Source organism: Lepisosteus oculatus, chromosome 8, assembly GCF_040954835.1.
Source record: "Lepisosteus oculatus isolate fLepOcu1 chromosome 8, fLepOcu1.hap2, whole genome shotgun sequence".
In the NCBI taxonomy this organism is placed as follows: Eukaryota; Metazoa; Chordata; class Actinopteri; order Semionotiformes; family Lepisosteidae; genus Lepisosteus; species Lepisosteus oculatus.
Window position 1 is genome coordinate 5,470,913 of NC_090703.1, and position 19,667 is coordinate 5,490,579.

General features: G+C 43.6%; 2 protein-coding genes across 6 annotated transcripts in view; both read left to right on the forward strand.

Annotated features, from left to right (window-relative positions):
- Positions 1–259: 259 nt before the first annotated feature.
- dtd2 (D-aminoacyl-tRNA deacylase 2) lies at positions 260–2,813 on the forward strand. Its single transcript, XM_006632162.3, has 3 exons — positions 260–401; positions 921–990; positions 1,462–2,813. The coding sequence occupies exons 1-3, from the start codon at positions 291–293 to the stop codon at positions 1,785–1,787; spliced, it is 507 nt and encodes a 168-aa protein (XP_006632225.2). The 5' UTR covers positions 260–290; the 3' UTR covers positions 1,788–2,813.
- A 3,108-nt stretch (positions 2,814–5,921) lies between these two features.
- Positions 5,922–19,667, forward strand: part of heatr5a (HEAT repeat containing 5a) — a 42,040-nt gene continuing 28,294 nt past the window's right edge. For 2 of the 5 annotated variants that reach the window (XM_069193043.1, XM_069193047.1), the window contains exons 1-7: positions 5,922–6,060; positions 12,211–12,413; positions 14,118–14,329; positions 15,330–15,438; positions 16,104–16,253; positions 18,261–18,432; positions 19,363–19,523. In XM_069193043.1, coding sequence (XP_069049144.1) covers positions 12,288–12,413; positions 14,118–14,329; positions 15,330–15,438; positions 16,104–16,253; positions 18,261–18,432; positions 19,363–19,523 — 930 coding nt within the window. In that variant the 5' untranslated portion in view covers positions 5,922–6,060; positions 12,211–12,287. The remainder of the gene's footprint in view (positions 6,061–12,210; positions 12,414–14,117; positions 14,330–15,329; positions 15,439–16,103; positions 16,254–18,260; positions 18,433–19,362; positions 19,524–19,667) is intronic. The other 3 variants (XM_069193045.1, XM_069193048.1, XM_069193044.1) reach the window with 2 other exon arrangements.

Consider the following 19,667-nt stretch of genomic DNA (forward strand, 5'->3'; position numbering starts at 1 on the left):
TTTTTCGTTGTTTTATATATAAAAGAACTCTTACATTATGGGCATGGGATTTAAATTCCATTATTACCCTGTGCAATGACCAGCTTTCCTGAAACAAGCTGCGTTAGAATTAAAAATCATTCAAAACAAGAAGTGGGTGAAGCGTATCCATGAAAGTCTCAGATTCATTGTGCTCTACGGTCTGCGGATCTTGTATCACATCGATTGCTCGATATTTGACAACACGGCCGGAAACATCGAGAAATGGGGTTGTGTCACCTAAATTGGGTCCGTGACACTCCCTTCTAAACATGGCGGAGAAGACGGCGCCTGTATCAGCCAGAGTTGTCTTGCAGCAATGCTTGCACGCAAAACTGCAGGTCAAACCTGCAGAAGTCGATTCGGATGCGGAGTGGGTTGAGGTACTGTTTTATAAATAAATACGATATATATTAAAGAAACACATTTGTTTGAATTTGATGTATTGGTACAAGCCATTCCCTGCCCTTTAAATATATCAGCCGGCTATTAACATTATACATATTTAATAAATGCATTTTTTTTATATTTCAACTGACTGAATATTGATATCCTGCCATAGATCTTACGGAATCAGATATTCAAATATGTGCAGATGTTCGAGGTGCTGACGGGATTGTTATAAACGTTTATTGTCATTCTACTCATACTCAGGTATATGGTATTTTAGTGCATGTAATGCGCATCCTATTTAAATCACTGTAGCCCTAAGTAAGCTTTCAAGAATATGTAAGGTGGGAAGTTAGTATTAACGTTTTGTTTTAGAAATAAAGGTGTGTTCCCTTCTAAAAACAGCCCTGTTTAAATAGGAACTTCGTGGGAACTGGTAAGCAGTCCAAGTAAGCAGTACTGTATGTGCTGTGTTTCCTAACAGTCAAGTTGTTTTTTCGTTTCAAATGTAGATTCAGAGGGGAATGGTGATTTACATCTGCTTTTTCAAGGGGGCCACGGAAGGAATTATTCCCAAAATGGGTATGCTGTAATCTGTGCTCTTTTTTTCTTTTTTAGAACTATAAAATATGATAGAACAAAAAGTTAAAGTAGGGAGCTGCGTCAGCGTGCGAAGGCTGCAAAGGAACAAGTAAAGGTTTATTCCGTGCTGTAAAAAGAAGAAAGGAAACAGCGTTTCGGCTGTGGGAACGTTTCCTTTGTGTTTCCTTTCTTCTCTTTTCAGATTGGAATAAACCTATTACTTGTTCATTAAAAAAAAACGGTTTGGCAAATCAATGTATGGTTTGACGTTGTTCACCAAACACGGAGCAAGTGCTCAAGTGGTAATCCCTGCGACCCAGTTAAAGAGCCTCCAACCCTGAATATTCAGTTTTCTTGATCAAGCGCAGTTATCTATGAATCTGTCACGGCTTGCTGGTGACAATACCGATGCTGCCCTGGAGCCATTTTCCCCCTTCCTAACCAGGTGGCACCCTTGCGCTGTCTTCCCAGTGGGCGCGCTGTTAAACGTGAAGCTGTGCGAGCTGGACTCCGGTAAATACGTGTCGGTGCTGGACCTGCCCGGCCATGTGCTGGTCGTCCCCCAGGCCACGCTGGGCGGCAGAGCCAAGGGGAAAAGCATGCAGTACCACGGCAACATCGACAAGGAGGACGGCAAGAGGCTGTACGAGCTGTTCGTGTCCCGCTGCGAGCAGCAGCTGTCCTCCTCCGGCGCCTGTGTGGAGGCGGGGGTCGCGGTGCAGCACGGGACCTACGGCAACAGGCAGGTGCTGAAGCTGGACACCAACGGCCCCTCCACCCACCTGATGGACTTCTAGCACACGGCTCGGCTGTGGCACTTTCTCACTGGGGTCCGAAGGCCGAGACGGGAACAAGATTTCTGCCGTCGCAGGATGCAAACTCCGGAGCTCCCTTTTTAGGGATGCTGGTTTAAAAAAAAAAAAGTCGGTTTTGAGAAGACCTGGGGGGGAGAAGAGAAACAAACCGGTGTACAGATCTAGTCCCATGTTTTCTGAAATGAAGTTGATTTATGATGCCTCTGACAATGTGTAACCGATCTGTGGCTTGAGATTAACACGTTTGTGCATTGACGCACAACGGCTGTACGGTATTTAAATGTGAGATTGTATAGTATAGGAGATATTTGTATTTCCAGCTAATGAGTTACTGGGGGGGAAAAAAGATCTTTTGGTCATATGGGTGATGAGAATTTTTTGTATGATTCGATTTTGATTGTAAATAATGGCAGTGTGTCAGGTTGAATTCACTATGAATTTGTAATGACTCTGCATGTGTTCACAACCTGTATTTAATATAATTGCCCAAAGTTAAAAGGTAAATGAATTGCTGTATTTATTATTTGTACGTTCACTTGCTGGTTTGTATTGACCCCTTAGGAGTGTGTAGGCCTGAAACATACTGTACTTCTCCAGACTCCGAGACACAGTGAGTCATTCAATTGAAGCTCCTTTTAAAACGTAGTTAAACTCTTTTCATTAACATCACCAAGAAATATCAAGAGGAATCTAGTGTATGTGTCTTACAGTATATATACCCCTTGTTGCATTAATCACATGAAGTTGCAGGAAACATATAGTAAAATGACAAAGTTATGTTGTATAGTGAGTGGGTGCAGCAGGTTCTGTAAGAGCCTGGCAGAAAACAATTCCCTGCCTTGGTATGGCGCTCTTCATCCTAGAGGATACCAAAGACTTCATCGACAGGAGGGGATCAGCCCTCAAACAAAAGTCACATTTCCTTGCACTTCTGGGACAAGTGGAAGATATAACTGCATGCATGTTAGTTGGCAATTGATGAAAAATAAAAACATGACTACACTGAAATTACAGATGAGATCTTTCTTTAGTGTGTGTTAATTTTAGTAAAAAAAAGGCCAAAGTTTTATCTTACATTGTCATCTGCTTCAGAATACCTTTCACTCTGGAAAGAAGCCCTTAAATGTGTAAGATGTATAGTACCCTGTAGTGTTCCGATAATGGTTTTAACATAAATCTGTATCTGATTAAAACACTGAATCGATTTTCTGCAGTGATCCGCCATTGATATAGCTGGGATCCTGAAGGGCAGAAAATTGATATGTGTATTAAATCATATCTGGGATGCAAATGCAGTACTGCTGCAGTGTCCAACCTTCTACATGACATTGGTCTGTAGTGTTTCTAGAAGTGTTTTTTCACGAAATCTCTGCACAAACCATAATTGTTTATAGGTCGCTGTTCCTTTTCATCTCCATGCCATTGACATTGATTAATTGCAGCTGTGAATTTCTTTTATTTCGATTTTTTTCCTGGTTGAAATGTTCTCTCTCAGAGTGAAATAAGGTTGAACATTTTCCTGAGCCAGATTTAAGAGGAGATCGGCGGAAGCTACAAGTAACACCATGCAAGAGTAAGAGTGCAAGGAAATTAAAATGACAAAGCAATCCGGCTCATCTCTGTCATTGTGTTCCGTGAAATTTTCTTTGAATTTGAGGTGCTTCAGCTACATGATTGGGTCGTTTTTTTTTTCCTGTCATGTCCTGTTCTTTGTGTCGAAAGAATTCAGTTTCTCCCCAAAATGCATCACCTACTAATTTCCATCTCTTATCTGTATCCGTGTTTCATGACTAAACTTGAAGTAGCCAATGTGATTACCTAGGGACTTAAATTGCTCCTTTATTACTGTGCCTTACATACTGTATAAAGTCTTTCTTCTTTGGTCTGTTCTCCTTTTAATGCTATTTTCAGCTAATAGTTCCTTGATTAGAACAAAGGAAAAGAGATCTGAGATATGGAAATGTGCTCACTTGCTCTCTCCTCGTTGTTTGGCTTTAGTTAATGCACAGGTGACGTTTGTACACATTAATATTGGAACTGGAAGTCGCTAATTTGGCACTCTGGTAAAGAACTGATCACTTCTATAAGCTTCCAAGTCATGCACAGATTATGATTCGCATTATTGAAAAGACTGGTTTAATTTACAATATCGGACATTTTAAAGTGCCAATTCGTTACTGTAGCCTTTTGAATTTTATTCAATTTGAGATGATATGAGACAAGTGTACCTCAGTTTAGAACAAGCTTAATTCAGTTAGTTAATAAGGGAATGAACTCAGCTGAACTGTCATTTCAAAGCCTTACTCATCTCCTTGTTACTGAACATGGCGGGATGCAGACCAAAGGTCACTATCTCTCATCCTAAACGTGGTGCCGTTACTTTTCATTCTAGTCTAGTTCTCAGAGTAATCACTGGTTTAGTTAGTTAAAGATAGCTATAAATCCTGAAACACTGTTGCTGTCCACTGGCAGAGTGGTGGCTCTGTGGCTAAGGATCTGTGCCTGTGGCTGGGAGATTGCTGGTTCAAATCCTGTAGCCAGCAGAGGAATCCTACTCTGCTGGGCCCCTGAGCAAGTCTCTTAACCCCTACTGCTCCAGGGGTGCTGTATAATGTTTGACCCTGTGCTCTGACCCCAAGCTTCTCTCCCTGTCTGTGTGTCTCATGGAAAGCAAGTTGGGGTATGCGAAAAGACAAATTCCTCATACAAGAAATTGTATATGGCTCATAAAGTGATCTTATCTTATCTTAAACAGGGTTGAATAGAATGTGTCTTTCACTTGAAAGTTTCCTAATTTCTTTCCTCATATCTCAGAGCATCAGTAAACATTTGTGACTGTAAAAGAATCTTAATCAAGTACAGTAGATGAGAAGTGGTGAAGACATGCAGTAAGGCATGCAGGTCAATGTCATTAACATTGCAAATCTGAATCCTATTTACCCTATGGTAATCTTGTTGGACTAGACCCTATTTATCTTCAGGACTCGTCTTTTGCATACACCATATTGTGAAGACCCTTTAACGCCAGGGCTGCTTTGTCAAAGCCCGCAGGGTTACTGTTCAAGAAGCCCAACAGATGTCATTTCTTTGCGTCTTCTCACGTGCGGCCAAGTTACACGCTTCTCATGTTCACTGTGCTAAATCGTGTGCATGTCTCTTCATTGCAATTACGTCTGCTTCAAACCCAGCGGCTTTATTCGGCTGGGTTTCTGCCTCTGGGAATGGAAGATTATAGTGCGTGTGATCTCACAGCTCATGTTGCCTCTGTGCGCTTTTTGCGCATCCCATCAAATATTCTGTTTCCGGTTCCACATCTCCAACGGCGCTACTGGTTTGCGGAGCATATTATTCTTTTAGAGATGGGTGCTCAGTTCATCATGATTAAGACTCCCCTACACATTTCGCCAGGACAGTATTGAAGTGATGATTGGTTTTGATTCTTTTTCTCGTTTGTGGATATATAAATTACCACCTGTAATCTTGAAATAGAGGGATTTTTTAGAATGTGAATATCTTTCAAAGGCTATACAGTGAGCACACCCCCGCGCTGTTTTCCTTTGACAGGATACCAGGATTTTCGGTTTACTTGAAAGCAAAAAAAAACTGGTAAGTTTGATTTTTACCATTTACTTCATATTTATAGCGTCAAAAAATAATTCAGCATACCCTTTAATTGACAGTTCTGGTAAATCTAAACTTTACAAGGTATACGCAAACAGTAAATATATATTATATTATTCATAAAAAAACAAAAGCTTGGGTAATGTTTGTCATTTCAATATATTAATGCACTTTTTATTTTAAATTCTAAATTGCACACGTGTGCTTGGTTGTTAAACGTTAAGTATTCTCGAGTGAATGTCTTTAATTGAAAAGGATCACGATCGCTTCTTTCGTTGTAAGCGCTGCATTTCGGTGTGCTCCCATTTACCTTATTTGTAACACGGTGCGTTAACAGTACAGGTTAATATCCACCTGCACGCCTGTCTACCCGTACGAGTGGAGTCCAATTGGCCGTCTCAAGTGCCATGTCGTCGTGAGCCGAGTCGCTCCGTAGCTCTTCGGTTGATTAGCGTGCCTTGAACTAATTGAGCGTGCTCGGTGGCTCTGCGCTCGGCTGCCTCGCTCTGTTTGTTTCAGTCGGAGTCCGGACAGCAGCTGTAACGCCGAGGCGCCTGGTGTCCGAAACAGCCCTTCAGCTCGGGGCGTCTGCAACATCACCTCGCTGGAATTCACCAACTTTACGAATCATTAGGTAATGCTGAAGAACTTTCCTCCCCCACCCTCTAGGTTGGGGTTCGCGTTACCCGGACGGGGAGGGGGGAGTTTAGTTTCTCACCCGACACCGAGAGCAATTAGGTGGCATGATAGTTGCGGGATCTCTCGCAAAAGCTGTCCGCCTGTATGCCTCAGGCCGGGGTGGAAAAGCAGCCCAGACTCCCAGCTGCGCCCTGTGGTGGGAGTTTTTAGCTTGCTATGTGTGAATAAGCATTTTCTTCCGCTGCGGACGCGAGCCTTAAATATGCCCCTTGACGTCTACGTGTGCCAGGGGAAATCCTGGATCTTTTTTTTCTAGGAATCTGTATGATGTGATTTGTGAATGTTATGTTCGGGTGGCGATACCTGTCGGGGAGAGTGCACGTATAAATTAAGTTAGAGCCCTAGATCAAAATAATTAGCCGAATGGGTTTCGGTCTTTCGAAAGTTTCATGATGCATTCCGATCACTGCCCTTTATAGTAATAAAAAAACGTGAATAGTATTTAACTTTCTCTCTTATTGTTGTTCTTCATCGCAGTGATTTTAAAACCTAGTCGGTTATTTTGTTCCCCATTTTTCTAGACGATATTTATTGTGGCAAAGGTCGGGAAATACAGACGTTTATCGAAAGGTCCGGTCAAATTTGCAGTGATAGAGATGAGTCGTAAAACCATATTTTTAACGGGAAAAAAACATTTGTATGAATGCGGTATATGCATGACGCACGGATTACAGTTTCTTTAACAATTGAACAAGTTTCAAAACTTAACTGCGAGTGATGTAATTGCAATGTGTTTAAAAACAACTAAAAGGTGACAACATTAACTGTTGAGCTGTGTTGCATTTCGGATCTGCACCGGGGTCATCACGGGTCCGCGGTCTGTAAGACGTGTCGCAGTGTCCACCTCTCTGACCAAGTCCGGTCGTTTCAGACCCTTCTGCTGATTTTGTTAGTGCTGCATAAAAAAACGTGAAAGAAGCTTAGAGGCATGCGTGGGATTTAACATAGCTGCTTGGTTGCAGTGTGGAATCCTACAGTCTGGCTTGGTGGATATTGTATTCTGAATGCACACCTCGGTAATGGGGCACACTGTGTAGGATGAGTCGTGCTGTCAGGGGCTCGTTATGATTCCCACAGATTGGAGAGAAATTTACGAGGAGCTGCAAATGTTAATCTCTGCCTCAGCAGCTACCCTGTACGTGTCCTGGCTTCAGAGATGTTAGTGTATACCAAAAATTGCTTCACAACCTGAGCATTACTGGAGAATTCCCAATTCCCCCTCGTTGCTGCATTGTGAAGTGAGGGTGTTTGACATTAATATCTAAAATTGACGAGTTGTGAGCGCACTATCTTTTGCTGAGCTGTTGCATCACTTTAACCTGGCAGGCTGCTGTCATGAATGGTGTAACTACTGTAGGAATGCTGTGCAGTTCAGCCGTGTGATGTAACCTGTGTAGCACTATCTGGTTCACAGGTCAGGTGAAGTACTGATAGTGGCCACCTTCCCTGTGTTGAGCTTTGTGGATTTGCAATGATAGGCACCAGGGGCTTGTCAGGTTGTTGGAGCAGGAGAATAAAATATCATCTTTGTTTCCATGATCCATGCAAAAGCCTTGAGCAAAGAAGCAGTGATAGTTACAGCTTGTGACTGCTCTCGCTTCCAGTTGAATCACTTCACAAAAGCTCTGCTCTCTCCCAGGAACCCTCCTGATAGCTGCCACAACGTTTGTTTCACACCAGCTCGTACTGTAGCTCTGATTCTGCGGAAGCTGCAACATGAAAAGAGCTCAGCTTGACGAGCTGCCTTGGGAGTTTTGTACAGGTTCTGTACTGTTTCTTCAGCATTGTATTAAGACTTGACAGTCATAAGCTTGGCTAAACAAATATATGTGACTGCCCACAACAGTCCACAGGTACTGTGGGCCTCCAGGGAATAAATGAAGGTGAAGATTTTCATTCCAGTGTCTCTGTTTCATCTTCAAGAAAAATCGGCTTCTCTCTTTAGGAGCAGAGCCTGAATCTTCGTGCTTAGCACAGAAAGTTTAAGATGCATCCTGGAATGTAGATGCAAATTCTTCTTAACTAAGGGAAATTGATCTCTTCCCAGAAGGAGAAGAGTTTCAGGCTAATCTTGTACCTAGTGTTTCAGCACTGAGGGGCTGGGCTGCTGTTGAAAATGGGGTCTTGTCCTTGAGACAAGCTGGAAGCCTGGATTTGAAGATGTTCCTGTCTGTGTAATTCTTCATCCAAGATCATGAAGCCTCTGTTATTTTGAGACAATCTGCTTATCTTTGTAGGATTTTGAAGTTGTCTCACATCAGTGGAAGCTCAGTGATTCTAGTCTGTAAACTGTGATTTTCAGTATTTGCTTGGGATAAAACAGGATCTATAAGAAAATGATTACGTAGGAAATTTCAAATAGTGTAATGATAAATTTACAAAAGTATACTGTTTCAGCAGTCCGTCTTCAAATATACTGATACACAATCAAAATGCAAGATTTAAGATTCACATCAGTAGCTCATTGGGCACATATGTGGTCTTCTTTGCAATTTAAATAATGAACAAGTATACTTGTTGGTAGTTTTAGTAGCATTGTGTCTTAGGATTATGAAATGCTGTGCTGAAGTTGTTCATAAAAAAAATGCCCAGGTGCTACGTGTTGAGTTAAAATGACCAAAGTGAGTGAAGAATCTGTGTAAGTAGTCACTCGCAAAGAAATGCGTTTTCTCCGTATAACAATTACAAGAGATTCTGCCATGCCCTGCCTGAGCAGTGAGGACTGGTTATTGTTGGCATGGTTGACTGCCTGTCTGAGAGAGAAGCTGCCAGCAGAATGAGACGATTAGCAGACCGGTCCAGAGAAGCCAGCATCCCAGCCCTGTGAGAGACCGGCCACAGTCTGGAAGGCAGAAGATCACCACAGGCGCCCATCTCTCAGACTGCAGCGGCTACAGGGAGAGATATCGAAGGAAGGACTAACCTGTGCATCAGCAGAAGACGGGAGCTCGTTGGCTGCATGAAAATGATCTGCGTGCTTGGAGGTCATTTAAGGGAGAACACGTTGATAACCGAGAGATGAAATTTCTCTTCTGTGGGCAATCGCCCGTATGAGGAGGTGGCTCAGACAGTGCTGGAGTGTTTCATTCGCCTTCACAAACCTGCTGGAAGATGGTGTTTGCGGAGATTTTGTTGTTAGTGTTACACTGAGTTTTACATTGTTCATGCCAACAAGTGAGATGATTTTAATGTGATGTAGAGAGGAGTCTCGATTAATTCAAGAGCATATTTGCATTTTGACAACAGCCTAAGGGCTCTATGATATTTTGTCAAAGTCCTTGAACAGAACTTCCAACAGTTTTCTGTTCTTGCAAGCTGTTTCCGAAGTGTCAGTTTTCCAGAAGGACAGTGGACAACCGTGCAATGCTAGGACTGGCAACAGCATCGACGGGTTCAACCTCATTGACTGAATCAACCATGAAACCTGAAGCAGAGGGCACTAGTGGAAACTACAGGAAAGGTGCATTTAAACGGAGAACACTCCTCTACACAATGGATGGTGGGAGACTGGGACAAAGCAGCCAAGCCATTTTGTCAAAGTCGATGCAACCATTTCTTTTAAGAAACAGCTGGGTGAGATTCTTGGATCAGTTGGCCGCGAGCCTTGTTGGGGTTGAATGACTTCCTCATGCACCCTCTCCATATGTTCTTGTGCTTACAATGGCATGATGTCAGGAAAGAAATGTTGGAGATTTGCCATGGCCAGCCCTCTGTGGGAGTAACGTGCCATTGGCATCAGCAAGCCACAGCTGTGGCCAGCCTGACTTCTCCAGCTGCCTCCAGAACCTGATCAGATCTCTGTCGGCATTACCAGGATTGTGCTGATGCCTGGAGAGGTCTTACCTGATACTGACTTCATAGTGTTTTTATTTTGACAGTGTCACATTTCGTCCTGAAAGCTTCTGATGTATTTGATCTGTTTTTATTCATTTTGGGACTGATGTGTTTAAAATATTGGAGGAAATCCATTAGACTTGTGTTGCATTTTTTGTGTATCAGTGTATACATTTCCACAAAGTTGTTTTTGACATTCAATGCAGTCTTCATTGATCTGAATTTTTATTTTTTACCGGCGCCTCTTTGCACCATGAGATCTATTGCTTCTGGGGAATAAGATACCGAAGAAATGTGCACTGTATATCTCTCCTCTGTGGATTGTGCTGCATGCTGCAGTTCCTAATGCTATGAGCCTCACCACAAAAAGCACCCATTAGGAGAGAGCCATATTAAAAGACAGTGCCATTGGTGTATTAATTGTCTCATAATGCACATGCAGAAGGAAAAAGAGCTGTTGATGGGTGTTATGACGTCATTTAAGCAAATTCCAGCAGTTTAAAGCCTTATCAACTTGACGCCTCTCTCCTTGATGCTCAAGTAAAGGCATAATAGTAGTCGTTTAAAATGTGTATATTTTACTGAATTCTTACCGGTCAGTTTAACGGATTGATTTGTCAGCTGATGTGTTGTGAACTGAAACCAGGACTGCCAGCTGCAATGCTGCCTGGTCTCTGCTGCCTCCTGCTGGATGTGGTCTTCTATCATGGACCTTTCAAGTCTTACTGAAGAAGAGCAGAAGTACAGTACATCCAGAAGCTCCATGCCAACATCATCTTACTGCTGCTGATCCAGTAACCAGCCCCGTGAGCTGAGAGCTGTGTTCATGTGGGGTGTAATTATGTAGCATATGGTTGCACACAGCAGTATCTCCTCACCGTGGTGCGTTTTACTATTCTCATCATTGAATAAGAGAAGACGCGAATAAGACAGCCGTGAATCTACAGATGTGAGGTCAAAGCCAATCAAGCAGTATCTTAGGAGAATGTCAAAAGTAATATTTTCTTTAAAAAAAACAACCCTATAATACTAGAGTGCCTGTTGCAGTTTTACACAACTGAATTTAAAACCCTGTTTTCAGAGTTATGCAAGGATTAGGCTTGTTTTTTCAGTCTTTTGAGTGGAAAGAGCGAATAGAGACTGTAATTACATAGCCTTGCTGAATGGGATTGATCACTTCTAAGAATGCTTTGAAGTGAAAGTGGAGTGATTTTGACAACAGGACATACTTTGTAGAAGAAACTGAAGTTGTATAGAATTTATGATAGAAATCAACTTTCAATGTACTTTTACGCTTTGTTGTTTAAAGAATTAAACCTGAAAATATGGTCACAGCACTGGCTTAAAATTTAGCATATGAGTAAAATTGTGATAGAATAGAATCGTGCTATATAGAATAAAAGGTTATTACAAGTATTAAGGTTTGATTATGTAAAAGATGAACGTAAACATTTTGGTGAGTATGAATGGACTGAATATTTTTTACTTGCACTTTGATTGTTTTAATGCAAGATCCACTGTTTAGAAAGAATAATTTCTCTATTCGAATAATAAATGGCATGGTGAAAATCTAGAACCGAGACCCGAAATGGATAATTAAATATCTTGTCGCATGCTTACTCTGACTTGAAGCGGTACCAGCCTGGCTTGAAGTGCCAAGTCCAGCCCACGGGATCTTCTCTTCTAGACTGGCCACTATTGACAGCCCTGCGATGCGTTTGTATTGTCAGCATGTGTGAAGGGTACCTGTGAGATTTGGCCTTCAGGAGGCAGTGGCCGTCCTGGCCTGTGCTGCGATCTGGGCTTCCGGAGCAGGAGGTGGAGTGGGGCCCAGACCTGTCTGTCTGCAGGGTGGATCCCTGCAAAACATACTGTCACTTGGGGGAATTGTGGGTAACTAATCTAGCAGATGCTCTAGTGTGCTTGACAGGCAGAGGATTTCTAAATTATTCATGGCGTTGCATGCAGTCTTATTCTCAGCTTACAGTTTTACATTGAGGGTTTCTGGTTTTAAAATGAAAAGCGTGACTCGCTGCCATGCATGACTTTGCCCCGAAAGAATTTAACTGAGCCTAAGGCTGGCAAAAAAAATGGGTGCATTGCATTAAACTTTTATGTGTTTTTTGAACAAATGCGTAGTGGTGCCTGTGCATAACATGCATTCAGGCAGCAGCTGAACTGTCTTGCAAGTGTAATTGTCATTAATATTGTTTTCACTCCTTGATCTAACTGGGCAGCGCTGGTGTACCAGCAGTCTGCTGGTGGTGTTTTGCAGGGACGGAACTCCTGGAGGGGCGCGGAGGGGCAGGAGAGGGAGTGGGAGAAGGAATGGAGCTGGCCCACGGCCTGTTACTGAACGAAGAAGCCTGCAGCCAGCTCAGCAAGCAACAGAAGGCAGAGTTTGTGTTCGAATGGCTACGATTCCTCAAGAAACTTTTAGTTGCGGCGGACAGGGTAAGAGATCTGAATTCGGCGGTTTAAACGTCCCTGGTTGTTTGCGGTGTTCAGGATGCATCTTTAACGAAACTGTTTTTCTCATCCTTGGTGTGGGAGCCATGTCTGTTGCCTTCTGACTTTTTTTCTTCTGTTGTTCTCTAAGCCCTTGGTTTGGCTGACCAGCACTAACTGTAGCTTTGTGGAGAAAGTAATGTGTTGCTTGATGAAGACCAGCCAAGCTGTGCTGGTGTAGAATACAGATGAGTCCGTCACAGCGCACTCTGTTGCCAGTGAGGATGTAGCCCGTTCCAGCGGGCTTCAGTGGATTCTGCAAGTGCCAGGTGATTTTCTATAAGGCACTGTGTCATTGAAAAGTGATGGGGTCTATTTAGGAAATATTTAACGTTTTGAAGGTTATGTGGGTGCCAGGGTTTAAACAACTTGAATCTGCATCGCTGAAAACAGAGAAGCTCTTGTAGCTTCAGTATCGTATGCAGTATTGTTAACATCATCTGACTGACAGCTGGTTCAGGCTTAATTTTAGTTGAAGAAGAACAATTTCCTCTTGGGCTGGTTGACATGTTCAAGAGCTTTTCATCTCTCGCTGACAGTCTGGCTTTGTATCAGGCTTGAAAGAAACATGAGTGGTCCCCTTGGTAGCTAGTATTGTCCTACAGAGAAGCAGTGTGCAAGTCTACAATATTCAGTGCTGTTATTGAGGACTCCAAGCCTGAGTGACAAAAAGCAATCGGATCAAAATATAGGTGAATTTAGTAATGTCCAAGAAGGCGATACTTTAAAAAAATAATACATTTAGAATAACTGTTACCTTTAGAATGTGGGAGGGTACAGGGGGCCCACTTGCTTTCTTCTGAAACCATATCCAGAGCTCTTGGGTCTTGGGTTACTTACCAGCAGAGTTGTCACCAGCTGGGGTGCTCACAGGGACCATGCCAAGCTGACAGGATCACACATTGTGGTGTGCACAGGGGGGACTCCAAGCCCCAGCTGGCTAACGGCGCAGTCCAAACTCACAGAGGCATCTTGATTTGCAGGGCTCAGCCTGAGCTCTTCCTAGCTGGACCTATTCAAGAGTGAGCCTCCCTTCCTAAGGATGATATAATGGTGCTTTTCCAGACCTGAAAATTAAGAAGAAATGATTGTTATAGATCCAGTGCAGTGCCGTTGAACTGAAGAGCTAGAGATCTTTCCCCTTATAAATCCTTGCTGGGACTAACAGCTCAGTGAGGATAAAATCTAAATTGTTGTTGACCAGGCAGCTTTTGGGGGGCTTTGTAAGCAGTGCTTTAGGGGAATGCAAGGTTGACTGAAGCCTTCAGTGTTAAGGAGGAATTAAGGACTGTAATGAGAAGGGGTTATTGTCATATAAACATTTCGATGAGACCTACGATATGCTCTGGTGCTGTCCGTTCAGTTTTAGAGATGCAACACGTACTGCTCAGAGCTTTACGTGCCTCATTATTGCACTTGGTAAGAGTGTTTTCACCGAAGAGCTTGAGGTAGGTTTTCTGCGTCGGTCTTTTACACGAATGACCCAGACAAGCAGCAGTGACAGCAGCCGATCTATTAAATCCGAACGTCTTTGTGGATGGGTGGCATTTTAAAAACCTTGCTCTGCTCCTTCGGTAGAATGGGTGGTGTACGGGGTTCACCGGGGAAAACCAGGGATTTCTGAGTGGGCTTGTCCTGTGCTCCCTGCAGGCCGATGTGAAGGAGAAGCAGAAGAAGCTGGTGGAGCAGCTGCTGGCGGTGCTGAACAGCTCCCCAGGGCCCCCCACCCGCTGGCTTTTAGCCCATGACCTGGCCCTGCTCTACAGCGTGGGCGACACCTTCTCCGCACACCACACCGTGGACAAGTGCAACGAGATCATCCGCAGCAAAGACGACTCGCCCAGCTGCCTGCCCACCAGGCTGTGAGTCCAGAGAACACGCTGCTGGGGCTCGAGCCCCTGGTCCTTAATACTTGGGGTCTGTAGCATAAATGACGAGATTTTTCTGGCTCTTTTCATATGAAGTGAAGATAAAGGATTGAGGAGGTGGGGATAATGCGATCCGGTTGATCTTTTTATTTCTTGCGGGGCTGTCCTTGTCTCTCTTTTCAGCAGTCCAGGATTCACACAAGTTTGAAGTTTCTTTGGTTTATTTTAAAAAAATCAATTAATTCTGGTTTGACATCCAACCAAGCCATTTCTGCGCAATGTTAAAAGAAATATGAAAGCTTAAATGGGTGATTTCTAGAGCATGATTCACTTGTGCCCTAGAAATCTACTGTAAAATTGGAGGAGATCTATTAACTCTTTCAGGAGGCTCATTATAATCATGAGGGTGGAAAAAACAGTCCACTAACATGATGGTAGAAGCATCCAAGATCAAGAGACTAGATCCACATTTAGGCTCTGAGAAAACTGAGGTCTGAAGTCACGGACAGGGGTCATGAGAGACTGATTAAACTGCTTTGGAGAATCTGAAAAAGAATCCAAAAAGCAGGCAAGGGTTCAAGGCACGGGAATCTGTCCAAGACATGCACAAAAAACTGGGTTGAATCACAGAGGGTGAAAATACCAAACGCAGGGGAAATCCTATAAATAGTCGGTACACAAAACAGAGTATAAACTGGAATAAACGTTGAAAAGCTAGCAAGGACTGCGAGTTGTGTTACTGTAGGAAGACCCAGTGACTGAGCAAGGGAGACTGTGAATGTAGGACTTAAATACCTGGAAGTAACAACCTAAGAGCTGTCTTAATTGTGTGCAGGTGGTACAGATAATCCTCCATATCTTGTCGTTATGGTGTTGGAAGAATTAACAGACAGTGTGGAGACTAGGCCTGTTGCTGCGGGGGCAAATGGACACTACAGTGCGTCTGTCCAGTGAAGGGCTGGGCGCCGCTCAGATGCCACTTGTGTGTTTTCAGGGCTGCAGTGGCCTGTCTGGGTGCTTTGTACGAACAGCTGGGCCGGCTGCTGGGGAACACCTTCACCGACACCGTGGGGAACCTGCTTAAGGCAATGAAGAGTGCAGAGGTAAGGAGCTGCAGCCCACTGATGAAAAGTGTCAGGGACATTAAACTGCTCCATTATAAACGGCTCCGATGTTCACCATGCTGGGGCTGTAGTGAGAGAACAGTGAAGCTCTCACTTCACTTCATTGACCTCTCACCTGCTCATGCTGGCATCAGGTGTTAGAAACAGCACAGCACTGTCTTTTTTCTTTATTAGAAGGATTTTGTAGTATTGAGGCTCTGGCCGTCTCTGTGCCCTGTTGGAACCTGCTGTGAGCTAGAAATCAGGTTAATTGCTCTCAAAATCTGGAGGCCTTCGTTAGTGTGGAAAGTAACACATTCGTGTAAATGGGAGACACAATCTGAGTGTGTTCTCCGGGTCATCAAATTTGGGCTAATACATTCACCATTGACTTTGCATTGAATAATCCTGCGAATATTTCAGATGATATTCTGTGATTTCAATTGATTCCATTTAGCTAGTGCCGCCCATTCATTTGAGAAAAGCCAATCCATGATGATAAAATTTACAATGATCTAAAACGACACAATAAAGCATCCAGTTTTCAAAACAGCTGGGTAACGATTCGCTACTTTCTCTTTCTGCCCCTGTTTATCTGTGACCTATTATTGATCTGTAAGTGGAAGAAGACCTTTGCTGATTGAGTTGCTCTGCTCTGCCTGCAGTCTCGGGGCCGCTATGAGATCATGCTGAGCCTGGAGAAGATTCTGCGTGGCCTGGGAGTGAGCGCGGTGCCCTGCCACAGGGAGATCTACAAGGCGGCTCGCGTCTGCCTGACTGACCGCTCCATGGCTGTACGCTGTGCGGCCGCCAAGGTAGGGCGGCCCCCCGCTGGCCCGGAGATCTCGACTCCTCGCGCGGCGATGCAAAGACAGGCTCCCGTTCTTGCGCACACCAGTCCAGGCGGCGGAGCCAGGCTCGGCCTCTGGCTGCTGTGTCGTTAGTGGGGGCCTTTTGTTCTGCCGTGAAAGGTCTGATGTGAAAAAAGCACACCCGTGATGCTCAGTGCCTGACTTCTTCCAGCTGTGTTCTTGGGGTCAGATTTGAAGAGAGTCAAGTAATTTGGTGCTGAAGGGCATTCCATGGCAGTGAAGCAGTGAGAGAAGAAGCACTGCGACCAGAAGTCTGAGATTTAATCCTGGAAACGATGAGCAAAGGACCTACCTCAGCTATGGAGTCTACGGGAGGAAGTGTTAACATGGAGGAGTTCAGAGATGTATGACCGATTGTACAGGCGGTGGTGAAAGAATGAATAGGATGCTGATGCACACAGAGTTCGGTGCCCGTAGGTTGCAGTTACTTTTTTGACATTTCATTCAGAAATGAGCATAGTAACATTAAAATGGCAGGTTGCTCTGTCTGGTGATGTGTTTTTTCCCATTTTGCTTGCAGAATGATTGGTTCGTAACCCACACGAGCTCTCAGGGGGGTTGGAAAACTGAAACCATTCTGATTGAAATGCAGCTCTCTTGCCTGCTGCTTTGCCTGGCTTATGTTAATTGAGTTTGTCTGATAGAAGATGGCAGGGTAGTCATTTCTCCAATGGTCATTCTTTTCTTCCTAGACTTTGATGTAATAGAATCAAATTGGAATTAAAGTAAAACTTGGGAGTGGTGCTGAACCCAGGTTTTTAAAATATCACCAGACTCAGTCGATTTTGGTACAGCCTGAGAGTGAGGGGTTGACTTTATAGCAGAGTGTTGTGTTGTCTGTCGAAAAGGGTTTGTCTTAAAAACCACAGCAGGCAAACTGTTTTCTTTGTCCGCTGTTCATATGCTTGTGTTCTAGAGCAATCCGATAGGCTCTGCTGTCCCTTTAATGCCTTCGTTATAAGTGATCTCAAGTATATTAGCTGATTTTTTGTGAAGAGTTTGACACTAAAAAAAAAAACTTGAGAAGAAGGCAAATTCTTAGGCAGTCCTTATCTCCTGTGGTCTGTTTGGATCGTTGGCTCCCATTCACTGGCATGTTTGGTTTCTGTGGGACCAAACAGACACTACAGAGAGCAGGGGAAATGACTGTGCGTTCTGCTGCATGCTGACATCCTCGCAGGCTGTTGGTTAATGTGAGAGCTCCGAGCCCTTCTTCAGCCCTGCATTTTGACCCCTGAGTGTCCGAACCAGAGAAATTAAAAGCCTTGAGATTTTCAACGACGGTCTGACATTGACAGGAGTTTTGCCGTTTGCTGTAGTGACACATAAAAATTGAAAGCAGTCTGTGAGGAAGCTCACAAGCACTGCTCCAGGACTAAAAAATATTTTTATAATATTTAAATATTGAAGCCCTTTTTAAAATATAATTTTAAAAAGTACTTCTGAGCAAACGCAACAGGCTGGTTTAACTGTGGTTAATTGTGAATGTGTGGATCATAACAGAAAATTAAAATGTGTCTGTTTACCAAACTGCAATGTGCACTTTCAGTTATTAACAATCTGGTTGCCTGCTAGCACCATCTTAATTTGATGCATTTAAAGCTTCTCGGGGAATTGAGTTAAAAGTAACTTGTTCATTAAATAAACAGGCTGATTTCTTTTGTGAAAGAAAACAAACATATCAGCTACATTTGTCCCACAAGTCCAGTGGTCTCCAGTGTTTATCCTTTTGTCCTACCAGTAGTTGTGGCCTTTTTAAATTTCCTGAATAACGCTGCTTGTCAGTATGCAGCTGTATATACAAGTACAGCATATGTACAAAATATGGGTCTTTATTTATGGAACAGCAGCCTGGAAATCAGCTGGGATTTATAGATCAAATCTGAAAGCAACTTTCGGTATTTAAGTATTTTAAGAATTTATATTTGTGGGCTTTTGTTCAATTCCCAGTGCCTCCTGGAGCTCCAAAACGAAGCCATTTTCCTTCGAACCTCAGAGCTGGAGAACGTGGTCACCTTGTGCTTCAAGGCCTTTGAAGGCTCCAACTATGATGTGCGGATGGCTGTTTCAAAGCTCCTGGGCACCATTCTCGCAGCAGCTGTAATGCCTAAACAAGCCACAGGTGAGAGTTGGAAGGTTTTCCATGTTGCTGCTTTCTACTGGAAATGAATTCCCTAAATATGCTTTTGGTTGTGTGTTTGCTTAACCCTGCTTATTAAAGTAATCTTATTTTAGCACAAAAGAGTTTAAAATGTTGTGGCATTTTGTGTGTGTATATAGTGTGCATATGAAATGATGAAAATGTACAGATAATGGCTCTAACCGGTAATATAGTTGTAATATGCAAAGGAACAAGTAATAGGTTTATTCCATGCTGAAAAAAAGAAGAAAGAGAACACAACGTTTCGGCCGTGGAGCCTTCTTCAGGTGTGTGATATATAGTTGTAATATGGACTGGATGTGATGATCCAGGAATACACAGCTCTTGTCCCGACGTATTGAATGATGGGGGATGATAAGGAAAGGATAGTGTCTGATATTTCAGCAGGTGTCAGCAAACAGATTGCTTTCTAGCCGTTCAGTCCCTTCCCAGTCTCAGATCAATACAAGAGCTGTGGGCAGTGAAACAGCTGGAAGCCAAAGAAATCACGATTGTTCAGCTGACTAATGGAAACTAAAATGTGATTAGTGTTACAAATTTCTGATTTTGCGAGCGAGGCATTGACCTTATACCACTCTTAAGATGCTGACTGATTAGCCATGAGAACAAAGCAGGTACTCATTCTAGACTGGCTGTATTTTTACCATGTGTAGCACTGACAAATTATGACAAAAAGTGCATATTGTACCACAACCAAGCTCCTAAGGTTCATGTTACAGTAAAATGAAACAGGTTTTGAAATGTTTAAGATGAGAATTGCCTTCAGAAGTGTATTTAGATTTTGGCACACTGCTTGGGGCTCTAGGGAGTGTCTGCCTGCCTTCCTGCAAGGCTTCAGCTGGTTCTCATTCTCTCTCTTTCCTTGTTCCTGCCTCCCTCTCCCTCTCCCAGCAGCGCCCAGGCAGAGTCTGAAGAAGACCTCCCTGGAGGAGGTGATGGACCTCCTGGCCTCGGGGTTTCTGCGTGGGGGCACGGGGTTCCTGCGGGCTGGTGGGGACATGCTGAAGGGCACCAGCTCGGTCAGCAGGGACGTCAGAGTGGGCATCACTCAGGTTAGTCTGCGCCAGTGACCAGTGACCTTCAGCTAGATAGACGATGGGTACCGTGTGGGTGGAGCTGGGTAGCAGTGGCTGTCCACTTCCTGCTTTCATTCATTTTGTGTAGGAAAGCCTTTATTTTCTCAAGTCTCAGTTGAA